Here is a 21,828-nt window from a genome sequence, read left to right as displayed (position 1 = left end):
GGTGCTAATACGCTAATGCGCTAATACGCTAGGTGCTTTCTTCCAAGCTGTTATCACATTACCGCGGCTGCGATCAATTGATAAACTCGCATTCAATACGCCATGACTGTTTAATTGAGTCACACTCTATTGGATTTGAGGGCCGTGCTGACGGCGGTAAACATTAGCGGGATGCGCTCTGGTTCTCGCGGTGTATGCTAGCGCGCTACACTGAGAGGAATAGCGGCTTAAATGTGAAAGGTAATTTAAGTTAAAGTTAAATTGACTCATGGAGCATTGAAAAGATCCCCAAAAAATCAATTTAGTGGTTTTTTTTGGAGAATATACTGTGAGGAAGGCAAAATATTAAATAGGTTGTACTGGAGTGGCATTTTTTGGAGGAGAAAACAAAGAAAATATATGTTAAAGTAAAAATTGTCAAATTCATAGCAAGGGGATCTGGTAGCATCTGTTTTTTTCAGATTATGAAAGTTGTCAGTTGTCATAGAGATTAAAAAAGTTAGTTTTTTTACAGGCCCAGACAGGAGTATGGGAAAAAAAGTGCAGCTTATAGTTCGGAAGTTACGACAGGAAATTTTCAAATATTTAAGAGATAAGGAAAATAAATTAAATAGTAATATATTAGGAAAAGGAAATGTTTTAAAATTTCCCCAAAAATAAATCAAATATGAAAATTTTTGAAATAGGAAATGTTCCTAAAATTCACCAAAAAACATACAAAAAAAATCAAATATGAAAATATTAGAAATAGAAAATGTTCCTAAATATCACCAAAAAAATCAAATATGAAAATATTAAAAATAGGAATTGTTCCTAAATTTCACCAAAAAATCAAATATGAAAATATTAGAAATAGGAAAAGTACAATATTTCAAAATACTACAAAAACATTGTCAACACTAGAGAAGACTTCTGCCTAAGCAGCCAAATGCAAAGCACTCCTATTAAATCTAAACCAAAACCGGGTAAAACTGAATGCTATTCTATTTATTATCAGTCCAAAAATTTCTAACAAAATATTCCTTCGACTGCATGACCCCAAAAAAATCTGTTCCAAACACATTGTACAAAATAATGCATTTGTGTGTATGTAAACTATCAAAAATGTTAAAAAAAAAACGACAACTCCACCACCCATCCAATCAAACGCAGTATATTAATAAATTCCCATATTTTTTTCTGTCCAATTCAGGCACAGCTCCAACATTAACCTGCACCGCAAACTGCTGACCAAAGAGCTGGACGACATCGTCCTGGACCCCCAACTGACCACGCTTCCCGAGGACTTCCGAGCCGACTTTCTGGCCAAAATCTACGCCGGCGGACACCAGACGTCCCCAGACCGGACGTCTTTCCGAGTCCCACCTCCGGGGAACTCGTACCCGCGCCACCACCACCATCACCACCTCGGTTTCAGACATCCTGACGACTACGTGGTTCTAGACTTAAGCGCCACGGCTTCGGGCGGTAGCGTCCATTCCTCGCACGAATCCGACGAGGGTAGCGAGGAAGGCGTCCCATTGGACGAACCGGGACGTGATGAGGAAGAGGAGGAGGAGGAAGATGATGACATGGACATGGACGACGAGGATGAAAAGCAAAGAGAAGAGTCGCGTTTTTGCCTCCAGTCCGAAAATGAAAATGGCGTCGGCGCCAATGGGATCGTTTGCAACATTTGCGGAAAAGCGTACAGCAACAAAGGAACGTTGCGTGTTCACTACAAGACGGTTCACCTACGTGAGATGCATAAATGCAAAGTTCCCGGTTGCAATATGGCGTTCAGCTCAGTACGAAGCCGAAATCGACATTCGCAGAACCCCAATTTGCATAAAAAAGCGCCATTTTCAACTCTGGAAGACTAAACTTCTTCTTCTTCTTCCTCCTCTTCTTCTTCTTCTAAAAAACTATTCCCACGTTCGTAAAAAAGGACGAACTTTAGCGGGCGGGGTTGGTTTTTTCGTCCCTCCTTGTTTTTTTTTTTTTTTGGGTAAACTAACCGGCTTTTATCTCCAAAGAATCTACGGAACTTCTTATTTGTGACGTTGCCTGCAGACAAGATAGTATCGAGGAAGAAAAAAACTTGTTGTATTTGTGTAATGATAGCTTTTAAATGACCCTAAAATGGAGAGAAAAAAAAAAAAGCATGACATCTTCATTTGTAAATAATGTCCCGATGAGAGGCTTTTTAGTGTACAAGACTTGTGTTGATATGGTCGTTTGTTTTTGTTTTTTTTTCTTTTTTGTTGATTTTTTTTGTTTTCTTTCTCTCTCGCTACTCTGGTTTATGTTTTTTTTTTTATGTTACAGATCAGTACAATACTTCCAGCTATAGGCAAGAAAGAGGTAGCATCTTATCTTGAGTCATTTTATCACAAAAAAATGGGGAGGGAGGGGTGGATGGAGCCCCAGACATGAATGGAAAAAATACTTTGAACTACTTTGTATATGTGAGATACTAATTTGAGGGAAAGAATTAGTAATTTGGTTGAACAAATTAGTACTCTTGGGGGAATTAGTAATTTGAATTTACAAAATATTACTCAGTGTGGACAAACTAGTACTCATGGACGAATTAGTACTCGGTGTGGACAAACTAGTACCCATTGTAGACGAGTTAGTAATCCATATTTACGAATTAGTACTCGGTGTGGACAAACTAGTACATGTAGACAAATTAGTAATCCGAAATTAATGAACTAGTACTCGGTGTGGACGAATTAGTAATCCATATGGACGAATTAGTACTTGGTGGACAAACTAGTACTCGTGGGCGAATTAGTAATCCAAATTCACAAATTAGTAATCCGGATTCACAAAATAGTAATCCGTAATTTTGAACTATTAATCTGAAATTTCGAAATATTAATCCAAAATATCGAAATATTATCCGAAATTTCGAATTATTATTCCAAAATTACGATTTAGTAATCCAAATTTACAAATTAGTAATCCAAAACTACGAATTAGTAATGCAAAATTACAAATTAGTACTTAGTGTGTACAAACTAGTACTTGTGGACGAATTAGTAATCCAAAATTACAAATTAGTACTTAGTCTGTACAAACTAGTACTTGTGGACGAATTAGTAATCCAAATTTACAAATTATTACTTGGTGCTGACAAAGTAGTACTCAGTGTGGACAAATTAGTACTTTGTGTGGACAAACTAGTACTCAGTGTAGACGAATTAGCAATCCGTATGGCCAAATTAGTAATCCATATTTATGAATTAGTACTCGGTGTGGAAAAACTAGTACTTCGTGTGAACGAGTATATAGTTTGTCCATACAAAGTATTTAGTTCATTGCCTTGGTATCTAATCCATTAGTGTATGAAAGCTAGTTTTTTTTCATTGGTTCACGTCTGGGGCTCCACCAAAATGTAAAAAAAACAAAACCAAGAAAATCAAGAAAAAAAGAATATCATGTGAATTACTTTGTGAGATATTCCGAGGTGGCCGGCATGCTATTTGAGGCTCCTACATTTTTCCAAATCATTTTTTTTCTTCTTCCCCTCTTACGTTTTATGAGTTCGATAAGTATACAATTCAGTTTTTTGCACTTTGCATCTATACCAGGGGACGTGTAATATGAGTACAAGTGAGGACTTTTTGGCAATGGGGACTGAAGACAGTGGCCAAACATAAACAACAACAAAAAAATCCCAACAATATCACTTAAGCAGAAAACACACTGCATTTTTTAAGTAAACTAATTTTGCTTAAATTTCCACATTTTTAGGGGAAAAAAATCATCAGTTGCCATTAATTAAACTGGACTTCAATTAAAAACAATGTAGAAGCAACCAATCGTGAGCCACCAGAAAATGAGTAAAAAATTTAGCTAAAAATCCGACAATGTAATTTAGCTAGGTATGAAATTTAATTCAAGTTTTTAGTTCATCAGAAGAATGATGAATAGTCAAAATAAAATAAAAAATTTACGTAAAATCTGCAGTTATCTTGACCAATGGAAAGTTCCCTATTTTTTACACAATAACTGTGTGTGTACCCCGTTTTAGCAACAAAAACAAAAGGAGGGCTAATTGAGTATTACTGCATTCAGATTGGCTAAGTTTTGGCGCACGACAACCAAATATTTTTTGCCAAAAGTTAACGTTAGTCTCTGGTTCAATTAACATAAAAATAAGTTATATAATGATTTGGTGATTTTAAGGGTTTTTCTTCTTTGCGTTGCCAGATTGTGAAACCAAACAGCATTTTTATGTCATTTTTTCGTCAAAAAAATTTTTTTCAACAAAAATAATCAACAAAACAATTTAAATATTGTAATCCAACTATTTTAATCCCGTATTCTTGCAAAATTTAAAATTGAATCCATTATAACGTACTTAAATCTCCCAAAAAAATGGTCGTCAAATTTTCTTTTTTCGTTGGACTTTATCTAATTGGATTTTGCTCAAAAACGAAAATAATTGTGGGCGTGGCCTATCATCTCAAACAACCTAACCAGTCTGAACGCAGCACAACAAGTCATCTAAATGTCCTCAGCCAATGATATCGTGACAAAATAGTCCATCCACTGTTAGCAAAAAAAACACAAAAAGCTCTTTAGGTAACAAAAAACTTACCATTTGATCCATACGATGCACTTGAGTCTTAAAAATCATTTTGCTGTGACATCATCCGGCTACAATTCTGTGAAGAAAAAAATAAACAAAAAAACGCGACTGTTTAATGGTACAATTTAAATCCAGTGGTCCAAGTAGCCGAGGGAACGGGGTATTTATTGGTGGGTAGACATGTTAAATAAGTCCAGTATTTTTTCCTCTTTGGTTTTGCTCAATGACTGAGTTACTATACAACATTTTTTTTGTGTTACTTGACTTGGTGCTAAACAGAAGGACGAATTATGCAGTTTTAGGCGCCGATATTTGTACAGTATTTACATTTTTTAGTCGCAGTAACGGAAATACTGCATCATTGAAGCCCTACCCTCAAAAAAGCTAAACATTCTAATCAAAAGTGACATGTAAAAGTAATAGAAACCCGATAAACAGCACCTCTAGTGGTTGAATACAGGCATTGTGCTTTATGTTAAGTTCAATTTACAGAACTGTCATTGTTGCCCTACCCTCAAAAAAGCTAATAATTCAAAACAAAAGTGGCATGTAAAAATAATAGAAACACAATTAACAGCGCCTCTTGTGGTCAAATACAGGTATTGCGCTTTATGTTAAATTTAATGAACCAAAAAAGTCAATTCTAAGGATTAAAAAACAACAATTTTCTTGCACACACTTGAAGTTACATCCCCAAAAATTATGTTAGCTTAAAAGCGCTAACACCTGCGTACTTTCACACATTTTAAGTGACATCCCAAAAATATGTTAGCTTAAAAGCGCTAACACGTTCATACAAAACGGCTACTAAGTAAAAAAACACTGTGTATAACATATAACCGAACAGCAGATTTGCGCTAACCACTAGCATAATCCATTTAAAGTTGTTCATGTAGCTCGCGCGGGGCTAAACGCTAAAGTCGGTTTGTATATGCTTCGTTCTTTATCTTTTAAAACCTGTCTTAATTTGAACTGGAACCTGTGAAATGTCAACGGTCTTAAAAAAAAACAAAAAAAGAATAATAAAAATGTTGTAAATTCATATTGCTGATGTTTTGTGCCAATCATACTTTAGCGTTTTTAGCTAGCACACTTGAGGACCTGCGTAAATGTCTTAAAAAGGCCACAAAATGCGGCTAATAAATGGATTTTACGCAAAAAAATAAACAGTGATTTCAAAAGCCTCATCAACACTGCAAAAAGTTACCTAAAAAATGTATTTTTAGGGGAAATGTGGTCCTCTTTTGTCCCCCAAAAATGATTTTTTTGCTATTTTTTTCATTTTTTTTCCTCCCTTGTATCATATCTGTCCATATTGGTCTGTTTTTTTTTTGGGCATAAAATGCATAAGGGTTTTGGGATGTAAATGGAATTTTATTCATATTTTGTCCAAATACCTCTTGTAATTTGTATCAGAATTCTTGTACAATTTTTATATTAAAGATTTATCAGTCACTGGCATGTTGTCATTGTATTTTATTGCGTAAAAAAACACACTTGTCAATCAAAGTGTGATTTTCTAGTCGGTTTTGCGAAAAACGGTTTAATTAACTGAAAGATAAAAGGTCTTTAGGGAATAAGGCTATCTTGACCAATTAGTGGACAATTAGATGAGAAGAGTTAATAAAAGGGTGACCGGCACGAGGCAAATTGGTTGCTAGTGTGTGGAAATTAGCAAAAAAATACAGATAACGTAAATTGAAACTCTAAAAATCCATAAAGAAGATTTACGGCTAAAACGTCATTAGCATGAGCGACTTTTAAAGGAGATATTTGATTTTAAAGTAATAAAATGGTGTTATTGTATACCAAGTAATACAAATAATTTGGATATGGATGTATTTTGAAAGAAAATAGTGCTTATTATAAATGGTTTATTTAGTAGGGGGAAAAATAATCATTTTGTTAACATTCGAAGTGCTAGCATTAGCTAGCATGAGGATTTGTTACTTTCAAATGAATGCTTATATTTAATGTGAATGTAATAGAATAGAACTCATGGTATTGTTTCAAAATTTAAAGAAATACATCGATAAAATATATATATAATTTTTAAAAAGGCTACTTTTCTGCTCATATTATATGCTAGCATTAGCACTTCTTGTGGGTTACTTTCAATTGAATTGTAATGCTGATTTTTTAATGTAATACAACAAACATATATTATTCCAAAATTTAAAGAAATAAATGGACAAAATAAAAATTGTTTTAAAAAAGCTACTTTTTCCTCATTTGATTAACATCCCCAGTGTTAGCATTAGCTAACATGAACACTTCTTATAGTAGTGAGTTTTAATGTGATAGTAATACAACATAACTCATAATATCGTCCAAAATTGAAAGAAAGAAATGGACAAAATCAAAATACTTTTAAAAAATACAACTTTTCTCCATTCTGGCACTACACACTTGTATCTCAACTCTTAGTTTTCAATGTAAAGACCTAAAACGAATTCACATCCATTTCCACCAATGAGCATTTTCAATACCAATTCCCTCATTTTTCCCAACTACCACAAAAAACACCCCAAAAACGAGCTAACTGTAACTTTTAAACCCCTGTCAACTATCTCCCAAATGGTTAAAGATCATTTCCTCCTCCCTACCATCCACCAAATCCCCTTTTTTTTCTTGGGTTGCCATCGATTTAGTTCTACACCAGCGCGGTCGGCCACGCCGCCCAACGTTATTGACGAGCCATCCGTCACGTCTCCAAGTGTGGAGGCTCGCGGCTCTCCTCTTGGCCATGGCGACGGACGGATGGAGAGCGAAGAAGAGCAAAGAAAGCGAGGAAGAGGAAGGGGCGGACGGAATGTCGATGGAGGGTGATGGAGAACGGGGATGGGGAAGGAGGATGGGGGCCGAGATGCAAGCACAGCACGCAACGCTCACACCCATGTCCGGGGTTTGGGAACACTAAATTAAAGGGAGGAAAAAAAAGACAAAAGGGATGAGGAGGGGGAGAAACTGTAAACAGCCGTATCGATCCAACTAGCATGGAGAAAATCAAACCATTAGGAGGGGGAGACGCACTCAAGTCGAGCGGGAAAAGTTGCCAGGCGCTCCAATTGACAAACCCAGGCCTGCTTTTATTAATGTATTTTTCAGTTGATTATGTATTTATTATCTATTGATTTATCTATCTGTTGATTTGTTTGTTGTTGTTTGTGCATGATTATGTTGACTACTTATTTATTTACCAGTTACAGTAATCCCTCCAATATCGCGGCTTCAACTTTCACGGGTTCATAACATTGCGGATTTGTAGTAAAGTTAAAAATATATATATTTCTTTAAAGTTCATAAAAAAGTCACCCTGAAATCCACACCCCTGTCCTTCACTTGCTACTAATAAAAGAAATGTTTAAAAAATAGACCTATACCTAAACCTATACCTAACCCTATACCTAACCCTAAACCTATACCTAACCCTAAACCTATACCTAACCCGATACCTAACCTATACCTAACCCTAACCTGTACCTAACCCTAACCTATACCTAACCATATACCTATACCTAACCATATACCTATACCTAACCATATACCTATACCTAACCCTATACCTAACTCTATACCTAACTCCTTTACCTATACCTAACTCTATACCTATACCTAACTCTATACCTATACCTAACTCTATACCTGAATCTATACTTATATCTAACTCTATACCTATACCTAACTCTATACCTATACCTAACCCTATACTTAACACTATACCTAACCCTATACCTAACCCTAACCTATACCTAACCCTATACCTATACCTAACCCTATACCTATACCTAACTCTATACCTATACCTATACCTAACCCTAACCTATACCTAACCCTAACCTATACCTAACCCTAACCTATACCTAACCCTAACCTATACCTAACCCTAACCTATACCTAACCCTATACCTAACCCTATACCTAACCCTATACCTAACCCTATACCTAACCCTATACCTAACCCTATACTTAACCCTATACCTAACCCTAACCTATACCTAACCCTATACCTATACCTAACCCTATACCTGAATCTATACTTATACCTAACTCTATACCTATACCTAACTCTATACCTATACCTAACTCTATACCTATACCTAACTCTATACCTATACCTAACTTATACCTAACTCTATACCTATACCTAACTTATACCTAACTCTATACCGATACCTATTCCTAACCCTATACCTATACCTGACTCTATACCTCAATTGGCTCCACCACCCTCCACAACCCAAATAAGGATGAAACAAAATCCCTGTTCCATCGGTAACATTAAAGTCCATGACAAGCCATTTCAATGAAGCAGATTTTATATTTCTCTCTCACTTTTAGGGCGTCTTTAACTCGGCTTAGAAAAGCCCGCTACGCTATCGAGGGTTAAGCCGGAGGATGTCGGGGGGTTGGGAAACGGCGTCCGGAAGAAATGGAAGAAAAAAAAAGCCCTTTGGCAACCCTGGGACAGACGGAACGCTGAACTCATCACAAACTCCCGGACTGGCACGGGCCCGACGCATAATGACCCCGACAAGAACGGGAATCCCTTTTAATTAAAGTGAAGGCAGATCAGTTAAGCAGATGGATGCCGACAAATATTAGGGGAAATAGAATGTTTAATGGCCTGGGCACTTATCGCCGGCTATTTTGCACACGGACGGACCCAAACTGATAAACAGGACGGACGGGGGGAGCCTTGTTAATCAACCTTACAACCTTTAAAGCCCCAGATAAGAGAATAATTCGGGATCTTTGTAAATTAGCTGGAGATGTGGACGGGAGAAAATTCTAGCAGGGTAATAGCCTTGCGCCAATGCCGAGAACTTTGGGAGATGATATTTTCTTGCTGTTTGTTCAATTTTGGATTTTTTTTTTGCTTAGGTTTGCGTCGGGTTTGACCCGGTTGGCGGGATCCGCCTTCTTATCGGTCACCGACCTATGGGATTCGTGGAATTGGAGGAGGTGGCCTGATGGAGGAGGTTAAGGGAAAGTCAAATCTAGTATAAGCAGGTAAAGGGGAAAGAGATTTGTTTATTTACATGGGAGGGGGAAATTGCATTGGTGATGAAAATCAAGTAGGATATGATTTTTTATGTTGATTTTTTCAATAGAAAAAGAGCTTGTGTTGTTCTGTAAATCCAATTTTAACTGAATTGTGCTTACACCATTTTCTAGAAGCATTTTCCTGCAATATTGTACAAAAAATGACAATTTTTAAATATATAAAAGTAGAAAGAGAGCATCTCTAATGACAATGCACTTTATTTCTGTGATTTTGATAAAAAAATAGGACATTTTTAACGGATTTTCATGTATAAGGTTAATTTTTTACTACTCCAACATTAACTTTATCATTAAGACTTTAGCCAACTATTAGCATTTAGCCGTTAGCCCATATTTCCCTCACCCGTATGATCAGAAGAGTCCCTAATGGGTAATTTAAAATCAACAAAAAAAATGACGATTTTTAAATACATAAGTGGGACAAGAGCAATTTGATTCTAAGATTTTGCTCAGAATAGAACATTTTTTCATCTTTACTTACATATATAACGTCATTTTTTTATCTAATCAAACCTTAATCTTATCTATAATCCTACCCAACAATTAGCATTTAGCCATTAGCCCACATTTGTCGACCCATATGATCATAAAGGTCCCCAAAAGTGCATTAAAAATCCGGCATGCATACCCGATATCACTCATAAATAACCCTACCCAAAAAACATCCAGTTTCCAACTACCTTTCTAACATCCATCCAATAAAAAAATGCCTGGCGCCCTCATCACTGTCAACCCGATGATTTAAACAGTCCGATTTTCCTTTATTCAAAAGGTAAAAGATACCCATTCAGCAAATAACCTTACCTTTCCTTGAATAAGATCCAAAAACTTTGAGCCATTATTATTTCCATGCTTTCTTGAAAACTTACATTACATATATACACTCGCAAAACAAAAAGGGCGGAGTCTGACACCAGATTCCAGGTCATTACACCTAGATATTTATCATGAATGCTTTGGGAATCGAACCCCCCCTCACCATCGGCCACATGGCTAACGTGGAACTAAAGTGGAACTAAAGTGGAGCTAAAGTGGAGCTAAATTGGAGCTAAAGTGGAGCTAAAGTGGAGCTAAAGTGGAGCTAAAGTGGAGCTAAAGTGGAGCTAACGTGGAGCTAACGTGGAGCTAACATGGAGCTAACATGGAGCTAACATGGAGCTAATGTGAAGCTAAAGTGGAGTTAACGCAATAGACAACACATTTCAAGGCAGAAAATTTGTTAAAAAGTCACCAAAACGTGTCCTAAAAACCGCAACGGGTCAAAGAATCCACGGTTAAAGACCATCCCGGATGGGTCGCACCTGGTTTACGCTCCCCAACAAAACCCACCGCCGGCCGGTTCCCACACCGACCGGCGGCATCTGGAAACGATTGGCGTCAAAGAGTCACAGCGAGCCATAAAGCCCTGAAATGTTGGCAAAAAGGTACGCGGGCTAGAACGTCAAACAATGTTGGCCCGAGGGGCTGCCAACAGATACAGCGCATCTTGAACCCGAACAAGCCCCGCTGCTGATTTTTTTTTTGTAATCCACCGTGAACTATTCTTCCCCCCGTCCTTCGCTAACTCTCAAAAACCACCTGGGAATGGATTTTTGCATTTTTAGACCCTAAATGGAGTCGAGACGCATGCGGTTGCTGATTCTTGAATTCTATCGTTGATGATAAATGGGAGCAGGTTAGAACTTTTCACTGTGTTCAAATCCGGCTATTACGGGATTTTTGCACACTAATTAAATGAGGTTATACTTTTTTTGGTGAGTTGTGTGATCCAGTGCTGCACTTTGCTCGATTTCATATCCATGAACAGCCAATGAGTTGATAGGGGGACTTAAAAATGGCCCAAAAATCAGTAGGAACTGATAAAAAGGACAAGAAACCTTGAAGAAAATTGCTCAAAATCAATAGGGAATGATCCAAAATTTAGCAGAATTCATCTGTAAGTACATTAAAGTACACAAAGTACACTAAAATGTCTTGCTGTGTCTGTATTCTCACCCTCTTGCTACTGTGACAATGATTTTTTTCTCAAATATGGCATAAATAAAGTTATCTAATCTAATCTAACCAAAATAGAAGAAAAAACAAAAAAAGTAACTTCTAATATCGTCAATTTTTGGGCCAAAAATAAACTAATCCAGCCCATGTGACCTATATTAGCATTAGCTAACCCTAATTTTACAACTTGATATGATCTTGTCAATAAGTATTCAAAAATCAATGATCGAAATACACAAAAAAAATCATAATGATTACAGATGGCCCTAATCCTAATATTTAAAAAAAAACAGAATTACCTGACCATAAAAAAACATTTGAGTTCACCTTGATTAACATTCTATTAAAAGTCCTGAATCAACTTAACCCCAATAATGTGTCTTTTAGAGGTCTTATTTACATTTTTTAAAAGCGATAAGAGGACACAGCGTTTTGAATAGGTCATGTCGACAAAGGGTTAAAGAGCAAGGACGCCGTCACCCCCGGCGAATAGACGAGAGCCATTGTCGCAGCGGAGATGGGGGAGGGGGGGTAGATCGGCGTGTCACCGGCTCATAATGCGACTATCGATTGGCCGTATCTGTTACGGCGTTCCAAATTCGATACGCTCTTAAAGGGGGCGGAGTTTCAGAAAAGATGACAGCATCAGGGGGTGAAAAAGAAGCCATTGAAATGAGATAACACACCAATTTTTACTCAAAACAAGACGTAGAATGCTTAACATACTTGTCAACGTATACATTTTTCGTGTATTTTATACGTTTTTTTGAATTCTGTACGCGTATAACAACGTTAGTACTTTTTTGAAGTATGTTTTTGTAAAACTGATCTCATTTGACCCATTTTTGGCTCTAATCTGGACCATCTGAGTCAGAAAACATTATCTTTGATTGCTAATGTTGTCATGCTTTAAGCATTATATGTCAATCATTTTCACTGTATTAATATAACATGTCAGCAAGCAATGTACCCACACAGTCAAACTGTCAGCATCTTACAGCAAAATCTACAGAATCTTGAGTTTAGTGTTGCACCAATTGATTGGGCACATCGTACATTTTGTAGAAAATTTTAGACTTTTAAGTGCGCCGCCTTATGTGAGTCAATATATGCATTTATACATTTTTTAAATCGTTTAATAAGGGGAATTGCAATGATTAACCAGGAAAGCAATTGGCTGAGGTTGCCAGGTATGCCTTAAGCAGTACATTTTGCAGAAAATTTTAGACTTTTAAGTGCGCCACCTTATGTGAGTAAATATGAGCTTTTATACGTTTTTTTATCGTTTAATAAGGGGAATTGCAATGATTAATCAGGAAAGCAATTGGCTGAGGTTGCCAGGTATGCCTTAAGCAGTACATTTTGCAGAAAATTTTAGACTTTTAAGTGCGCCACCTTAAGTGAGTAAATATGAGCTTTTATACGTTTTTTTATCGTTTAATAAGGGGAATTGCAATGATTAATCATGAAAGCAATTGGCCAAAGTTGCCAGGTATGCCTTAAGCAGTACATTTTGTAGAACATTTTTAAACTTTCAAGTGTGCCGCCCTATGTGAGCAAATATGAGCTTTTATAAGTTTTTTATCGTTTAATAAGGGGAATTGCAATGATTAATCAGGAAAGCAATTGGCCAAAGTTGTCAGGTTTGCCTTAAACAGTACATTTTGTAGAAAATCTTGAAAACTTTTAAGTGTGCCGTCCTATGTGAGTAAATATTTGCTTTTATAAGTTTTTAAAAATCGTTTAATAAGACAAATTGCAATGATTAATCAAGGCAGCAATTGGCCAAAGTTGCCAGGTTTGCCTTAAACAGTACATTTTGTAGAAAATCTTTAAACTTTTCAGTGTGCCACTCTATGTGAGCAAATATACGTTTTTTTAAATCATTTAATAAGGGGAATTGCAATGATTAATCAGGAAAACAATTGACCAAAGTTAACAGGTATGCCTTAAGCACCCCCTGGCCTTTGTTTTAGACTCTCCTCACCTTAGCCCCCACCTTTCCGTGGCAGGAAAAAAATGTTGGCAAGTCACCGGAGCTGAAAAATCTGTGCTGGATCCTTTTCAATCCAGCGTTTTATTGCAAACAAATGCTGCCTTTTGATAGCCGCCGCAAAAACGGCCCTTACTTTGAGTGTTTGTTTGTGCTGGAGGTGAAAAAGATTTGCTCACATTTGGAAGAAAGACAGGCGGGCGAAACCCGAGGCCAACAAAAAACAAAAAAAAAATGTCGTGCGGGAGCCGGTAATGATTTTCCACTCATTAGAGACGGAGTTTTGAAGCATATGTCGGAAACCTTAGCCGTAGAAATCTGACGAGGCGAGATTGCGGTGCGTACTTTCTACTCCGAGAACGGCCATTTTCAAGGTAACGTTTCCACATCCTATTAGCTTGCGGTCGGCGGAGCGATTGGATACAGCCATTTTTTTTTTGACCTTGTTGCCTACTGCGTGAAAAGACGGGTCTGGATAAATATGTCTATGTGGAGTGAAATTCTCGCCATGACAAGGACTGCCAAGGTTTTATTTATTGACGAAATATCGGGTTGAGAGAAGTGCTAACTTAGCCAAAAAGTGCATTGGTGCTGTCCAAGTTTGAAGGGTTAGAATATTGATAGTGTTGGGAATGAAATATGATGGCTAGATATTTTTAATACTGATTTGAAGACATATGGTACAGACATAAGATGTATTTTTATGTTTTAGTTTTGGATTGTAGCATAACATGAATCACTAGCGGGTGAAGGGTAGATGTGAAGTAGGGTAACATCTTGTTGGAGGTTAGGTCATAAAGTTTTAGAGGAAGGATAATTGTGAATTTTTATGCAAAATATATTCTTGTATGTGTGGAATGAGGCGCCATTTTATATTTAAAGAGCTGCCAAAAATTAAAAATATGTTTTTTTGATTTTGTGACCCTTTTATTAAGTAGCGATTACAAAAATAAAGCTAAATATGATCTCATTTTCAAATAGTGTCCTTTTTTCAAATAGTTAATTCTCGCAAATAAATAAAAAATTCAAAGAGTAAAGTAGCTAAGACTCGCGTTTTGGTTTTAGCTAAAAAAAATTAAAAAAAACTAGTGAGAAAACTACTTAACTTTGAAAATAAAGGATCATCTTGAAAACATGGAAAATGCTAAACATGTTCAGACACAATGTTATACTTTTTCCTGTAAATTGCTAAAAACAAATCTTGATTTTTCGCAGTTTTGATAGAAAATGCATCTGCAAAAACTGAGGTAATAAAAGTACAGAAGATTTGTAGCAAGAATCGAACCCCATAGAGCACTCCCTGTAGTTGTATTAATTTTTTTTAGTTGAAAACTTGCACCAGTTCCCGATTTAGCTAATCAGCCCACCCTAGAGGTCAAACCCGGAACAACCCAGACATCTATACCCGTCAAAGGCAGCCCAATGACTCCTAAACCCAACTACGGACAATGTAAGAGATGACCCCGTTCCTTAATCACCCCCGTGTACCCCAACACACCCTTGAGCGTCTCACCGATAAGCCCGCTTAAATCTGATAAGCCACCCGGGTGGCTTTTAGCGGCCGATCGGCGTGGCCGGCATCCGCCAAGCCCCTCGCCAAGGGGAGGACTTCAAAGCGGCGGCTCGCATCCCCCGCCACGCCGAGCCGCTGATGTCATTATTGAAGTCTTATTGAAGGCGCGGCGGCGGCGAGTGCCCGTGAGGATTGATGACTTTGAAGCTCCTTTAGGCTTCCTCGCCGTTTCACCTTAGTTCGCTTTGCCCCGCCCCTCGTTATGCACGGTTGTCCGACTTATTTTCGTGGCGTGATAGGTTTTATTTAGGGGGAGATATGTCTGAGAAATAAGCTATCGGGATTAATAAAATGATAAATTGGTAGTTTTTTTCTGATTAAATGGTGAAGAGATAGTCAATTTTGTCTGAGTTCTGTTCTTTTTTGTAGCTTTTCAAAATAAAATCAAAGTAGAACATTGAAGATGAGATGTGGTTGGGTTTTTCAGTATGATAATAATCCCAAAAAAATACAATAAGGGCAAAAAAGTGGCTTTTTAAGAGCATTTTAAGCTAGTTTTCAAAATTCAACACAATGCAAAATCTGTGGAGGGAGTTGAAAGTCCATTTTACCCAATTAAACCCCCAAAATATTGCTTTCAAAAACCATTTCACCTCCATTATTGCCATAATTTCTGTAAAAATATTAAATGTATTAAGCCAAAACAATGTTATTCATAATAATTTGCCCCAAAATAGGCAAAAACCAACTCTCTATTCATTTCTAATCACCATTTGAATATAATACGGAATTGACCGACACAAAATATGGCATGGGGCCGGATTAAAGCCCCCGGGCTCTGACTTGTACACCGTCAAAAGCAAACATATGCTAGCTCACGCCGCTCGCTTTGGCCCTCCTCGTCAAATTACGGCGTCGGAGCGCAGCGGCGTCCGGCTGCATCAGCAAGGCTAAAAGGACCACGGCAATTGCTCACTTCTTCCATCAGCACTTAGTGGACATCTGTGCAGCACCGGCACCCCCCCTCGATCTCCTCCTGCGTACGCCCACAAGACAGACGAGCATGTCCATGCTACGGTCCTCTACATAACATCTTGGCTCGGGATTTTTTAAAGGGGGCGGAGCTATGATCGTGTTTTTTTGTTGTTGTTATTTTACCAGACTGACTTATTATTTTCAAAACAATTTTTAATGTATTATCATTATTTTTTGAAGTAGAAACTCAAGAGTACTTTATTTTTTTTCCGTCATATTGATAGTCACGGGGTGCTGGAGCTCGTCCCGATTCCCAAAGCGCTGTTTTAGAGAAAATAAGGTTAAACTTTTGGCAGTGTTTTCCCACAAAAGATAAACGGACACAGCAGGGGTCAGCATACTTTTCTAATAAACGTGTCGGAATGATTTGAAAGCGCGAAAAACGACGGGTTCTACTTTCCAAAACCTTGCTGAAACTGAGATGACGGAAAGGTGACAGCAAAAAAACCCTAAAAAAAGCCAAAAAAATGACAAAAAAAAGCCTATATTAGCCTTTTCAGTCCACAAAACAAAACAAAAAAAACAGAAATGTCCGTCCCGGGCCGGGGGCGACGGATTTCGTAGATGATAGAAGGCGTGGAAGCAAGGCAGGGATAGCGGCGAGCTCAATTCCCAGGGTAACGGGCCCTGGCGAAGGAACTGAGAGGTTTTTTTTTTTTTGGCTAGCGCCGTATTCGGGGAGAGTGCAGCTTCTCCCAGAGAAGGAGACTATAAAAAGACAAAAGGAGACAGGAGGCCATGTGGAGAGACTGTTGAAAGGGAGCAAACACCCACTCCAAAAAATCCCACCACAGCCACCATCGCACTACCGCTGGGATATGCCGGGCGTATATCAGATCAAATAAACACAATGCTAAATTCCTTAGGCGAAACCACACGTGTATGCATGCAAATGCCCTAAAAAAGCAGCCGGGATTTTATTTTTTGGGTCTGGCTCGGGGCGTTAAACAAAAAAATAGGCAAAGACGACCCACCCTCGACCGTTAACACATGGCTTGTATTGTTTGTAGCGTGAGGATTTGAAAAGCTCGGAGACGAAGGAAGGAAGTCTTGAGGGATGGAAAGTAGGATGGACACACCTTAAAACATATCGACGATGATGACAAGTGATTTCTTCTCTCTTGAGTTAAAAAAATAATAAAAGTCAATCAATGGAGGTTGGAATATGCGATGTTAAGCTGGCTTGGCTGATTTGTCAATTTTTTTGCTAACTTTGTTAACACTTAGAGTGAGATATTTGAGTTAAAGTCAATAGTTTAAAGCGCTAACACGGTGATTGTCCATTCTAGCTGTTATGCTAGCTACAACAAGTCAAAAATAAAACATAAAATTCCATTTTTTGCTTTGGCTATTATATATTAGCACCAGCAATTTGTGCTAGCTAGAAAAACAAGTTAAATGTACTCAAACTAAAAGCTATTTCCCTTCTTGTTGGTGTTTACAAGTAAGATTAGCTAAAAAATACGAAATAGCATTAGCACAATGACTACAAGTTCCATTTACTATCAATACAAGTTATTTTTTGCATTAGTAGCAATTTATTTTCTAGATTCTATTAAGTTACGAGTTGTTTTTGCTGCTAATTAGCTTTGTACTAGCTAGCTTACTCGAACTAAACAAATTACAAAGTCATATTTACTACTAATACTAGTTATTTTGGTCGCAACTTTAAGTTAGCTTTTGTACGAAGCTAACAAAACCTTTTTTTAAACACAGTAACAACTCCAAATCATGTTTTATTTACTTTCTATTAAACAACAAACTAGTCAACATAGACAATTAGCATCCGCTACAGTCAGAAACTAGCAAACAGTTGTTCCCAATATCTCCCGAGTTCAACTTGACTACACATCTATCCCCTAAAATGGCATTAAATACGTTTTTAATCGATAAAACCTCACTATTCTGCTGAAATTTAACATTAAAACTTAAATAACGTCAACACTGTTAAAGTAACGAAGCATAACAGTGCTAGCGTTAGCATAACAGTCCTTTGAGACCTAATGTTAGCATCCCTAATAACCACAAGCTCAAATATACAGTACATATGTAGAGAACATATGGTTTTTGAAAGTTGAAAAGGGGCATTTTTAAGTTTTTTATTTTTTTAATCGGACCTCACATGCCTGAACCGTTAGGTAAAAAAAATCTTGGCTGTCTTTTATCGGTAAAACGGCATAAAAAACATTCCTGCCGCAACACAAATCAAAAGACAAGACATCCAAAGCTTTGTTTTTGAACTTCCATCTTGGCCACCGTCGCCGCCTGCCAACGGGCATCAAACCCAGCGACCGATGATGGGATGGAAGTCAGGAAGATGAGACGTGAAAAATGCGATGCGCTCTGGGAATATTTACAACGTACGATGATCTGGGAATGAAGCTGTGTTGGAACTTTGCCTGGTTGAATGTCTTCCCTAATGTAGGCAAGGCGGATGGACGGATGGCGTTATTTTTCCATTCCTAGTTAAACCCCGCCTACTTTTTTCTCCGTATTTGGGTTCCACACGATGGTAGCAAAGTGTAGCAAGGAAGGATTTATTTTTTGATGCCTTTTATTGCACTTTGTTGCCCTAAAGAAGAAAGCTGGGGTCTTCTAGGGTCAACAGAAAGAATAGCAATTACCATGGAAACGAAAATTCATTTTTTAATGAACGGAGACTGACACTATCGTTAAATATATCTGCGTTAAACCGCATAAAAGACACAAAGACCTTATGTTGTCGACTGTCAAAGTCAAATAACTTTTGTTTCTTTTATTCTATGCTTTCGAATATAGATAAATATTTAAAAATAAACTAATGCTACTTCTCAAAAGTAAACATTTCCCAGTTCTTTAATATGTAGTAAAATACTTCAACAAGATAATGAGTTTTTGGCTAACAGCCATAAAGTGACTTTTGAACATTAGCATGCGGGCATTATTCCGGCAAAAAAATTTTTTTAAACGGTTTTGATGGCAATATAACGATGTACTTGGCAAGATAAACATACCTATAGCAAAATAATCGACCAAAATGTCAATCGTGTTCCTGGTAATTAATTGTGGTCAACATGGCGCCCCCCTCAAAAAAATTCAACCAAAAAATTCAGTTAAAGATTCCAAGCTTGGTCAAAAAAAAAATTACGCTAATATTTGAGTCACGATTCCAGCTAAAAAATGTTTTTTAGACAGTTTTGATGGCAGAATAACGATGTACTTAGCGAAATAATCTACCAAGACGTCAATTGCTGGTAATTAATTGCGGTCAACATGGCCCCCCAAAAAAAATCCAACCAAAAAAATTCAGTTGAAGATTCAAAACTTAGTCAAAAAAAATTGCGCTAAAATCGAGATACTATTCCAGCTAAATTTTTATTTTTTAGATAATTTTGATGGCAGAATAACGATATACTGAGCAAAAAAAACACACATATAGCAAAATAATATACCAAATACGTCAATTACTGTTAATTAATTGCGGTCAACCTGGCGCCCCACAAAAAAAAATCCAACCCACAAAAAAATGTCAGTTTCAGATTCCCAGTTTGGTAAAAAAAATGTTGCACTAAATCTTCCCGATAATTCTTCCACCTAAAACGTTCTTAAATCCAACATTGAAAAAAACTCTTAAATTTAACCAAAACATGGGAGGTCTGTAATTTCCAATAGTGACTTTTTAAAAAAAGATTTGGCAGAAAACTTGGGAGGCATATGGAGGAAACGAAGCATACCCATAAAGGAAGGCGGGACTTATCCACAACCTGGCCCGTCTCGATCCCCTCCGGCTCATTGTTCGAATCCTTTATAAGCCCATTAGAGTGTGAATACTACCCATCAAAAAAAATGGAAGCGGCTTGGTACTACCAAGTGGATCTTTTATTGCAGTTGGAGGCCCTTTTTCCTGCACTGTGTGGTCAAGCTGGAAGCCATTACGTTGACATCTCCACATCTGGTCCCGGCGCATTTCGCGTATGCATCGCGCCAATTACATATTGTTGTTCTTTTTGACATGTAATGTTTTTCATAATCAGATAATTGCTCGACCCTTCAAGCTAAAGCTAAACAGATTTTTTTCACTCTCTCTCTCCGTTGTGCAATAAATAACGCGCCAAAATGACTTCCTCTAAACTCAAGAGGGATGTTGTTGTAAACCCCCTCCCCCTACGGTCAGGGGAGGAGGATATTTTGCAAAAAAAAAATAAAAAATGACTGACGCTACGTGAATAATTAGGAAGAAATGCGGAGTTTGCGACAAGAATCTGTCAGCGACTAAATACTTGCATATGAAAAGAGCCACAAGGCACGCCATTGAAAAAAAATAAACCCAACAGGGGGGAGATGAGATCTCCTGATTGGAGGAGATGATGTGAAATCGCGTGACTCAATCAAGTAGCATGTGTTCGGCGTTGGATATCTGCGAGCGACGCCGTAAACGTTGGGCCAAGGCGCTTCCACGTATTTTGCGTCCTCTTAAGGGTAACTACAGTATTCTTGGAGGCTCTAGAAATGAACTCCAAGCATTTTACCCACTATAGGAGAGAAGGCACATATAATGGCGCATGGCTATGAAGATACCAAATATATATAAATATGTAATACATAATTTGGTTTGTACAAGAAGGCAAAATCATCTCACGTGAATACAAACTCGTTTAAGTTCGGCCCGATTTATTTCAGACTGGTTAATTTGTGTCAAAGAGGTGGCCTGGGGGCCAAATCTGGTCCGCCGCATCATTTTGTGTGGCCCGAAAGTAAATGATGAGTGCTGACTTTTTGTTTTAGGATAAAATTAAAATGAAGAGAATAGATATATATTATATTTCCTGATTTTCCCCCTTTTAAATCAATAATTGTCATTTTTTAATCCATTTTTTCTGTTTTTAGTTCAAAAATAATTTTGTAAAATCTAAAAATATATTTAAAAAAAAGCCAAAATAAACATTGTTTTAGATCTATAAAAAACGGAATATTCAGGACTTTTAATCCAATTATTTTAACACATTTACTTAAAAAAAATCAAAATATTATATCTAAAATAGTCTGGGCCACATGAAATCAAGTTGACGTTAACTCGGCCCGCAAAGCAACCCGAGTCTGACACCCTTGGGTAAAATCAACCCCAGACTTGAAGTCTATAGAGGACACAATTTTAATTTCCAATGTACTACTTTTAATTTTTAAGATCCTGACTGAGCAAAATCCAAACAAATTGAAACCAGCATGTCACCAATCCGCAAAACAGTCGTGTGACTTTGGCCAGGTTCGCGAGGGGAGCCGTGACGTTAAATTCCCCGAAGTGGATAAAGATTGATGAATGGTTCCGTTTAGATGTGCGGCGGCCTCGGGCCGCTTTCCCGCGGGAGCGTCGGCACGAGTATCGACAACAACTTTTATTCATTCCTGAACAGCTGAGTGCTTTGCGTCATCGGAGTTAGTACTTCAAATTATGAAGAATAAAATGTGCCCTCTGCTGGATAGGAATGAAAATGACAAACTCACTCATTCAAATAGGTATTACATTTCAAAATTCAAATCTGTAATTATTGATTGAAAAAGAGGAACCAAAGGAAATATTCCTTATTTATTTATAATCTTTATATGAATTTGATCCTAAAAGAGAAAGTTGCCACTCAAAATTTACTTTTTCGGGCCACACAAAAT

The 21,828-nt window shown here is 37.4% G+C and overlaps 1 protein-coding gene and 1 long non-coding RNA gene across 4 annotated transcripts in view; one reads left to right on the top strand and one right to left on the bottom strand.

Annotated features, from left to right (window-relative positions):
- bnc2 (basonuclin zinc finger protein 2) overlaps positions 1-2,518 on the top strand; it is a 151,384-nt gene extending 148,866 nt beyond the window's left edge. For 2 of the 3 annotated variants that reach the window (XM_077719572.1, XM_077719573.1), the window contains exon 6: positions 1,193-2,518. In XM_077719572.1, coding sequence (XP_077575698.1) covers positions 1,193-1,862 — 670 coding nt within the window. In that variant the 3' untranslated portion in view covers positions 1,863-2,518. The remainder of the gene's footprint in view (positions 1-1,192) is intronic. The other variant, XM_077719574.1, reaches the window with a different exon arrangement.
- The window catches only part of LOC144198521 (uncharacterized), a 96,221-nt gene that overhangs the window by 25,862 nt on the left and 48,531 nt on the right, over positions 1-21,828 (bottom strand). Inside the window, exon 5 of the long non-coding RNA XR_013326731.1 lies at positions 4,592-4,658. This is a non-coding gene — a long non-coding RNA (uncharacterized LOC144198521). The remainder of the gene's footprint in view (positions 1-4,591; positions 4,659-21,828) is intronic.

Source organism: Stigmatopora nigra, chromosome 6 (assembly GCF_051989575.1).
Source record: "Stigmatopora nigra isolate UIUO_SnigA chromosome 6, RoL_Snig_1.1, whole genome shotgun sequence".
Taxonomy (NCBI): Eukaryota; Metazoa; Chordata; class Actinopteri; order Syngnathiformes; family Syngnathidae; genus Stigmatopora; species Stigmatopora nigra.
This window is presented reverse-complemented; position numbering and strand designations above follow the sequence as displayed.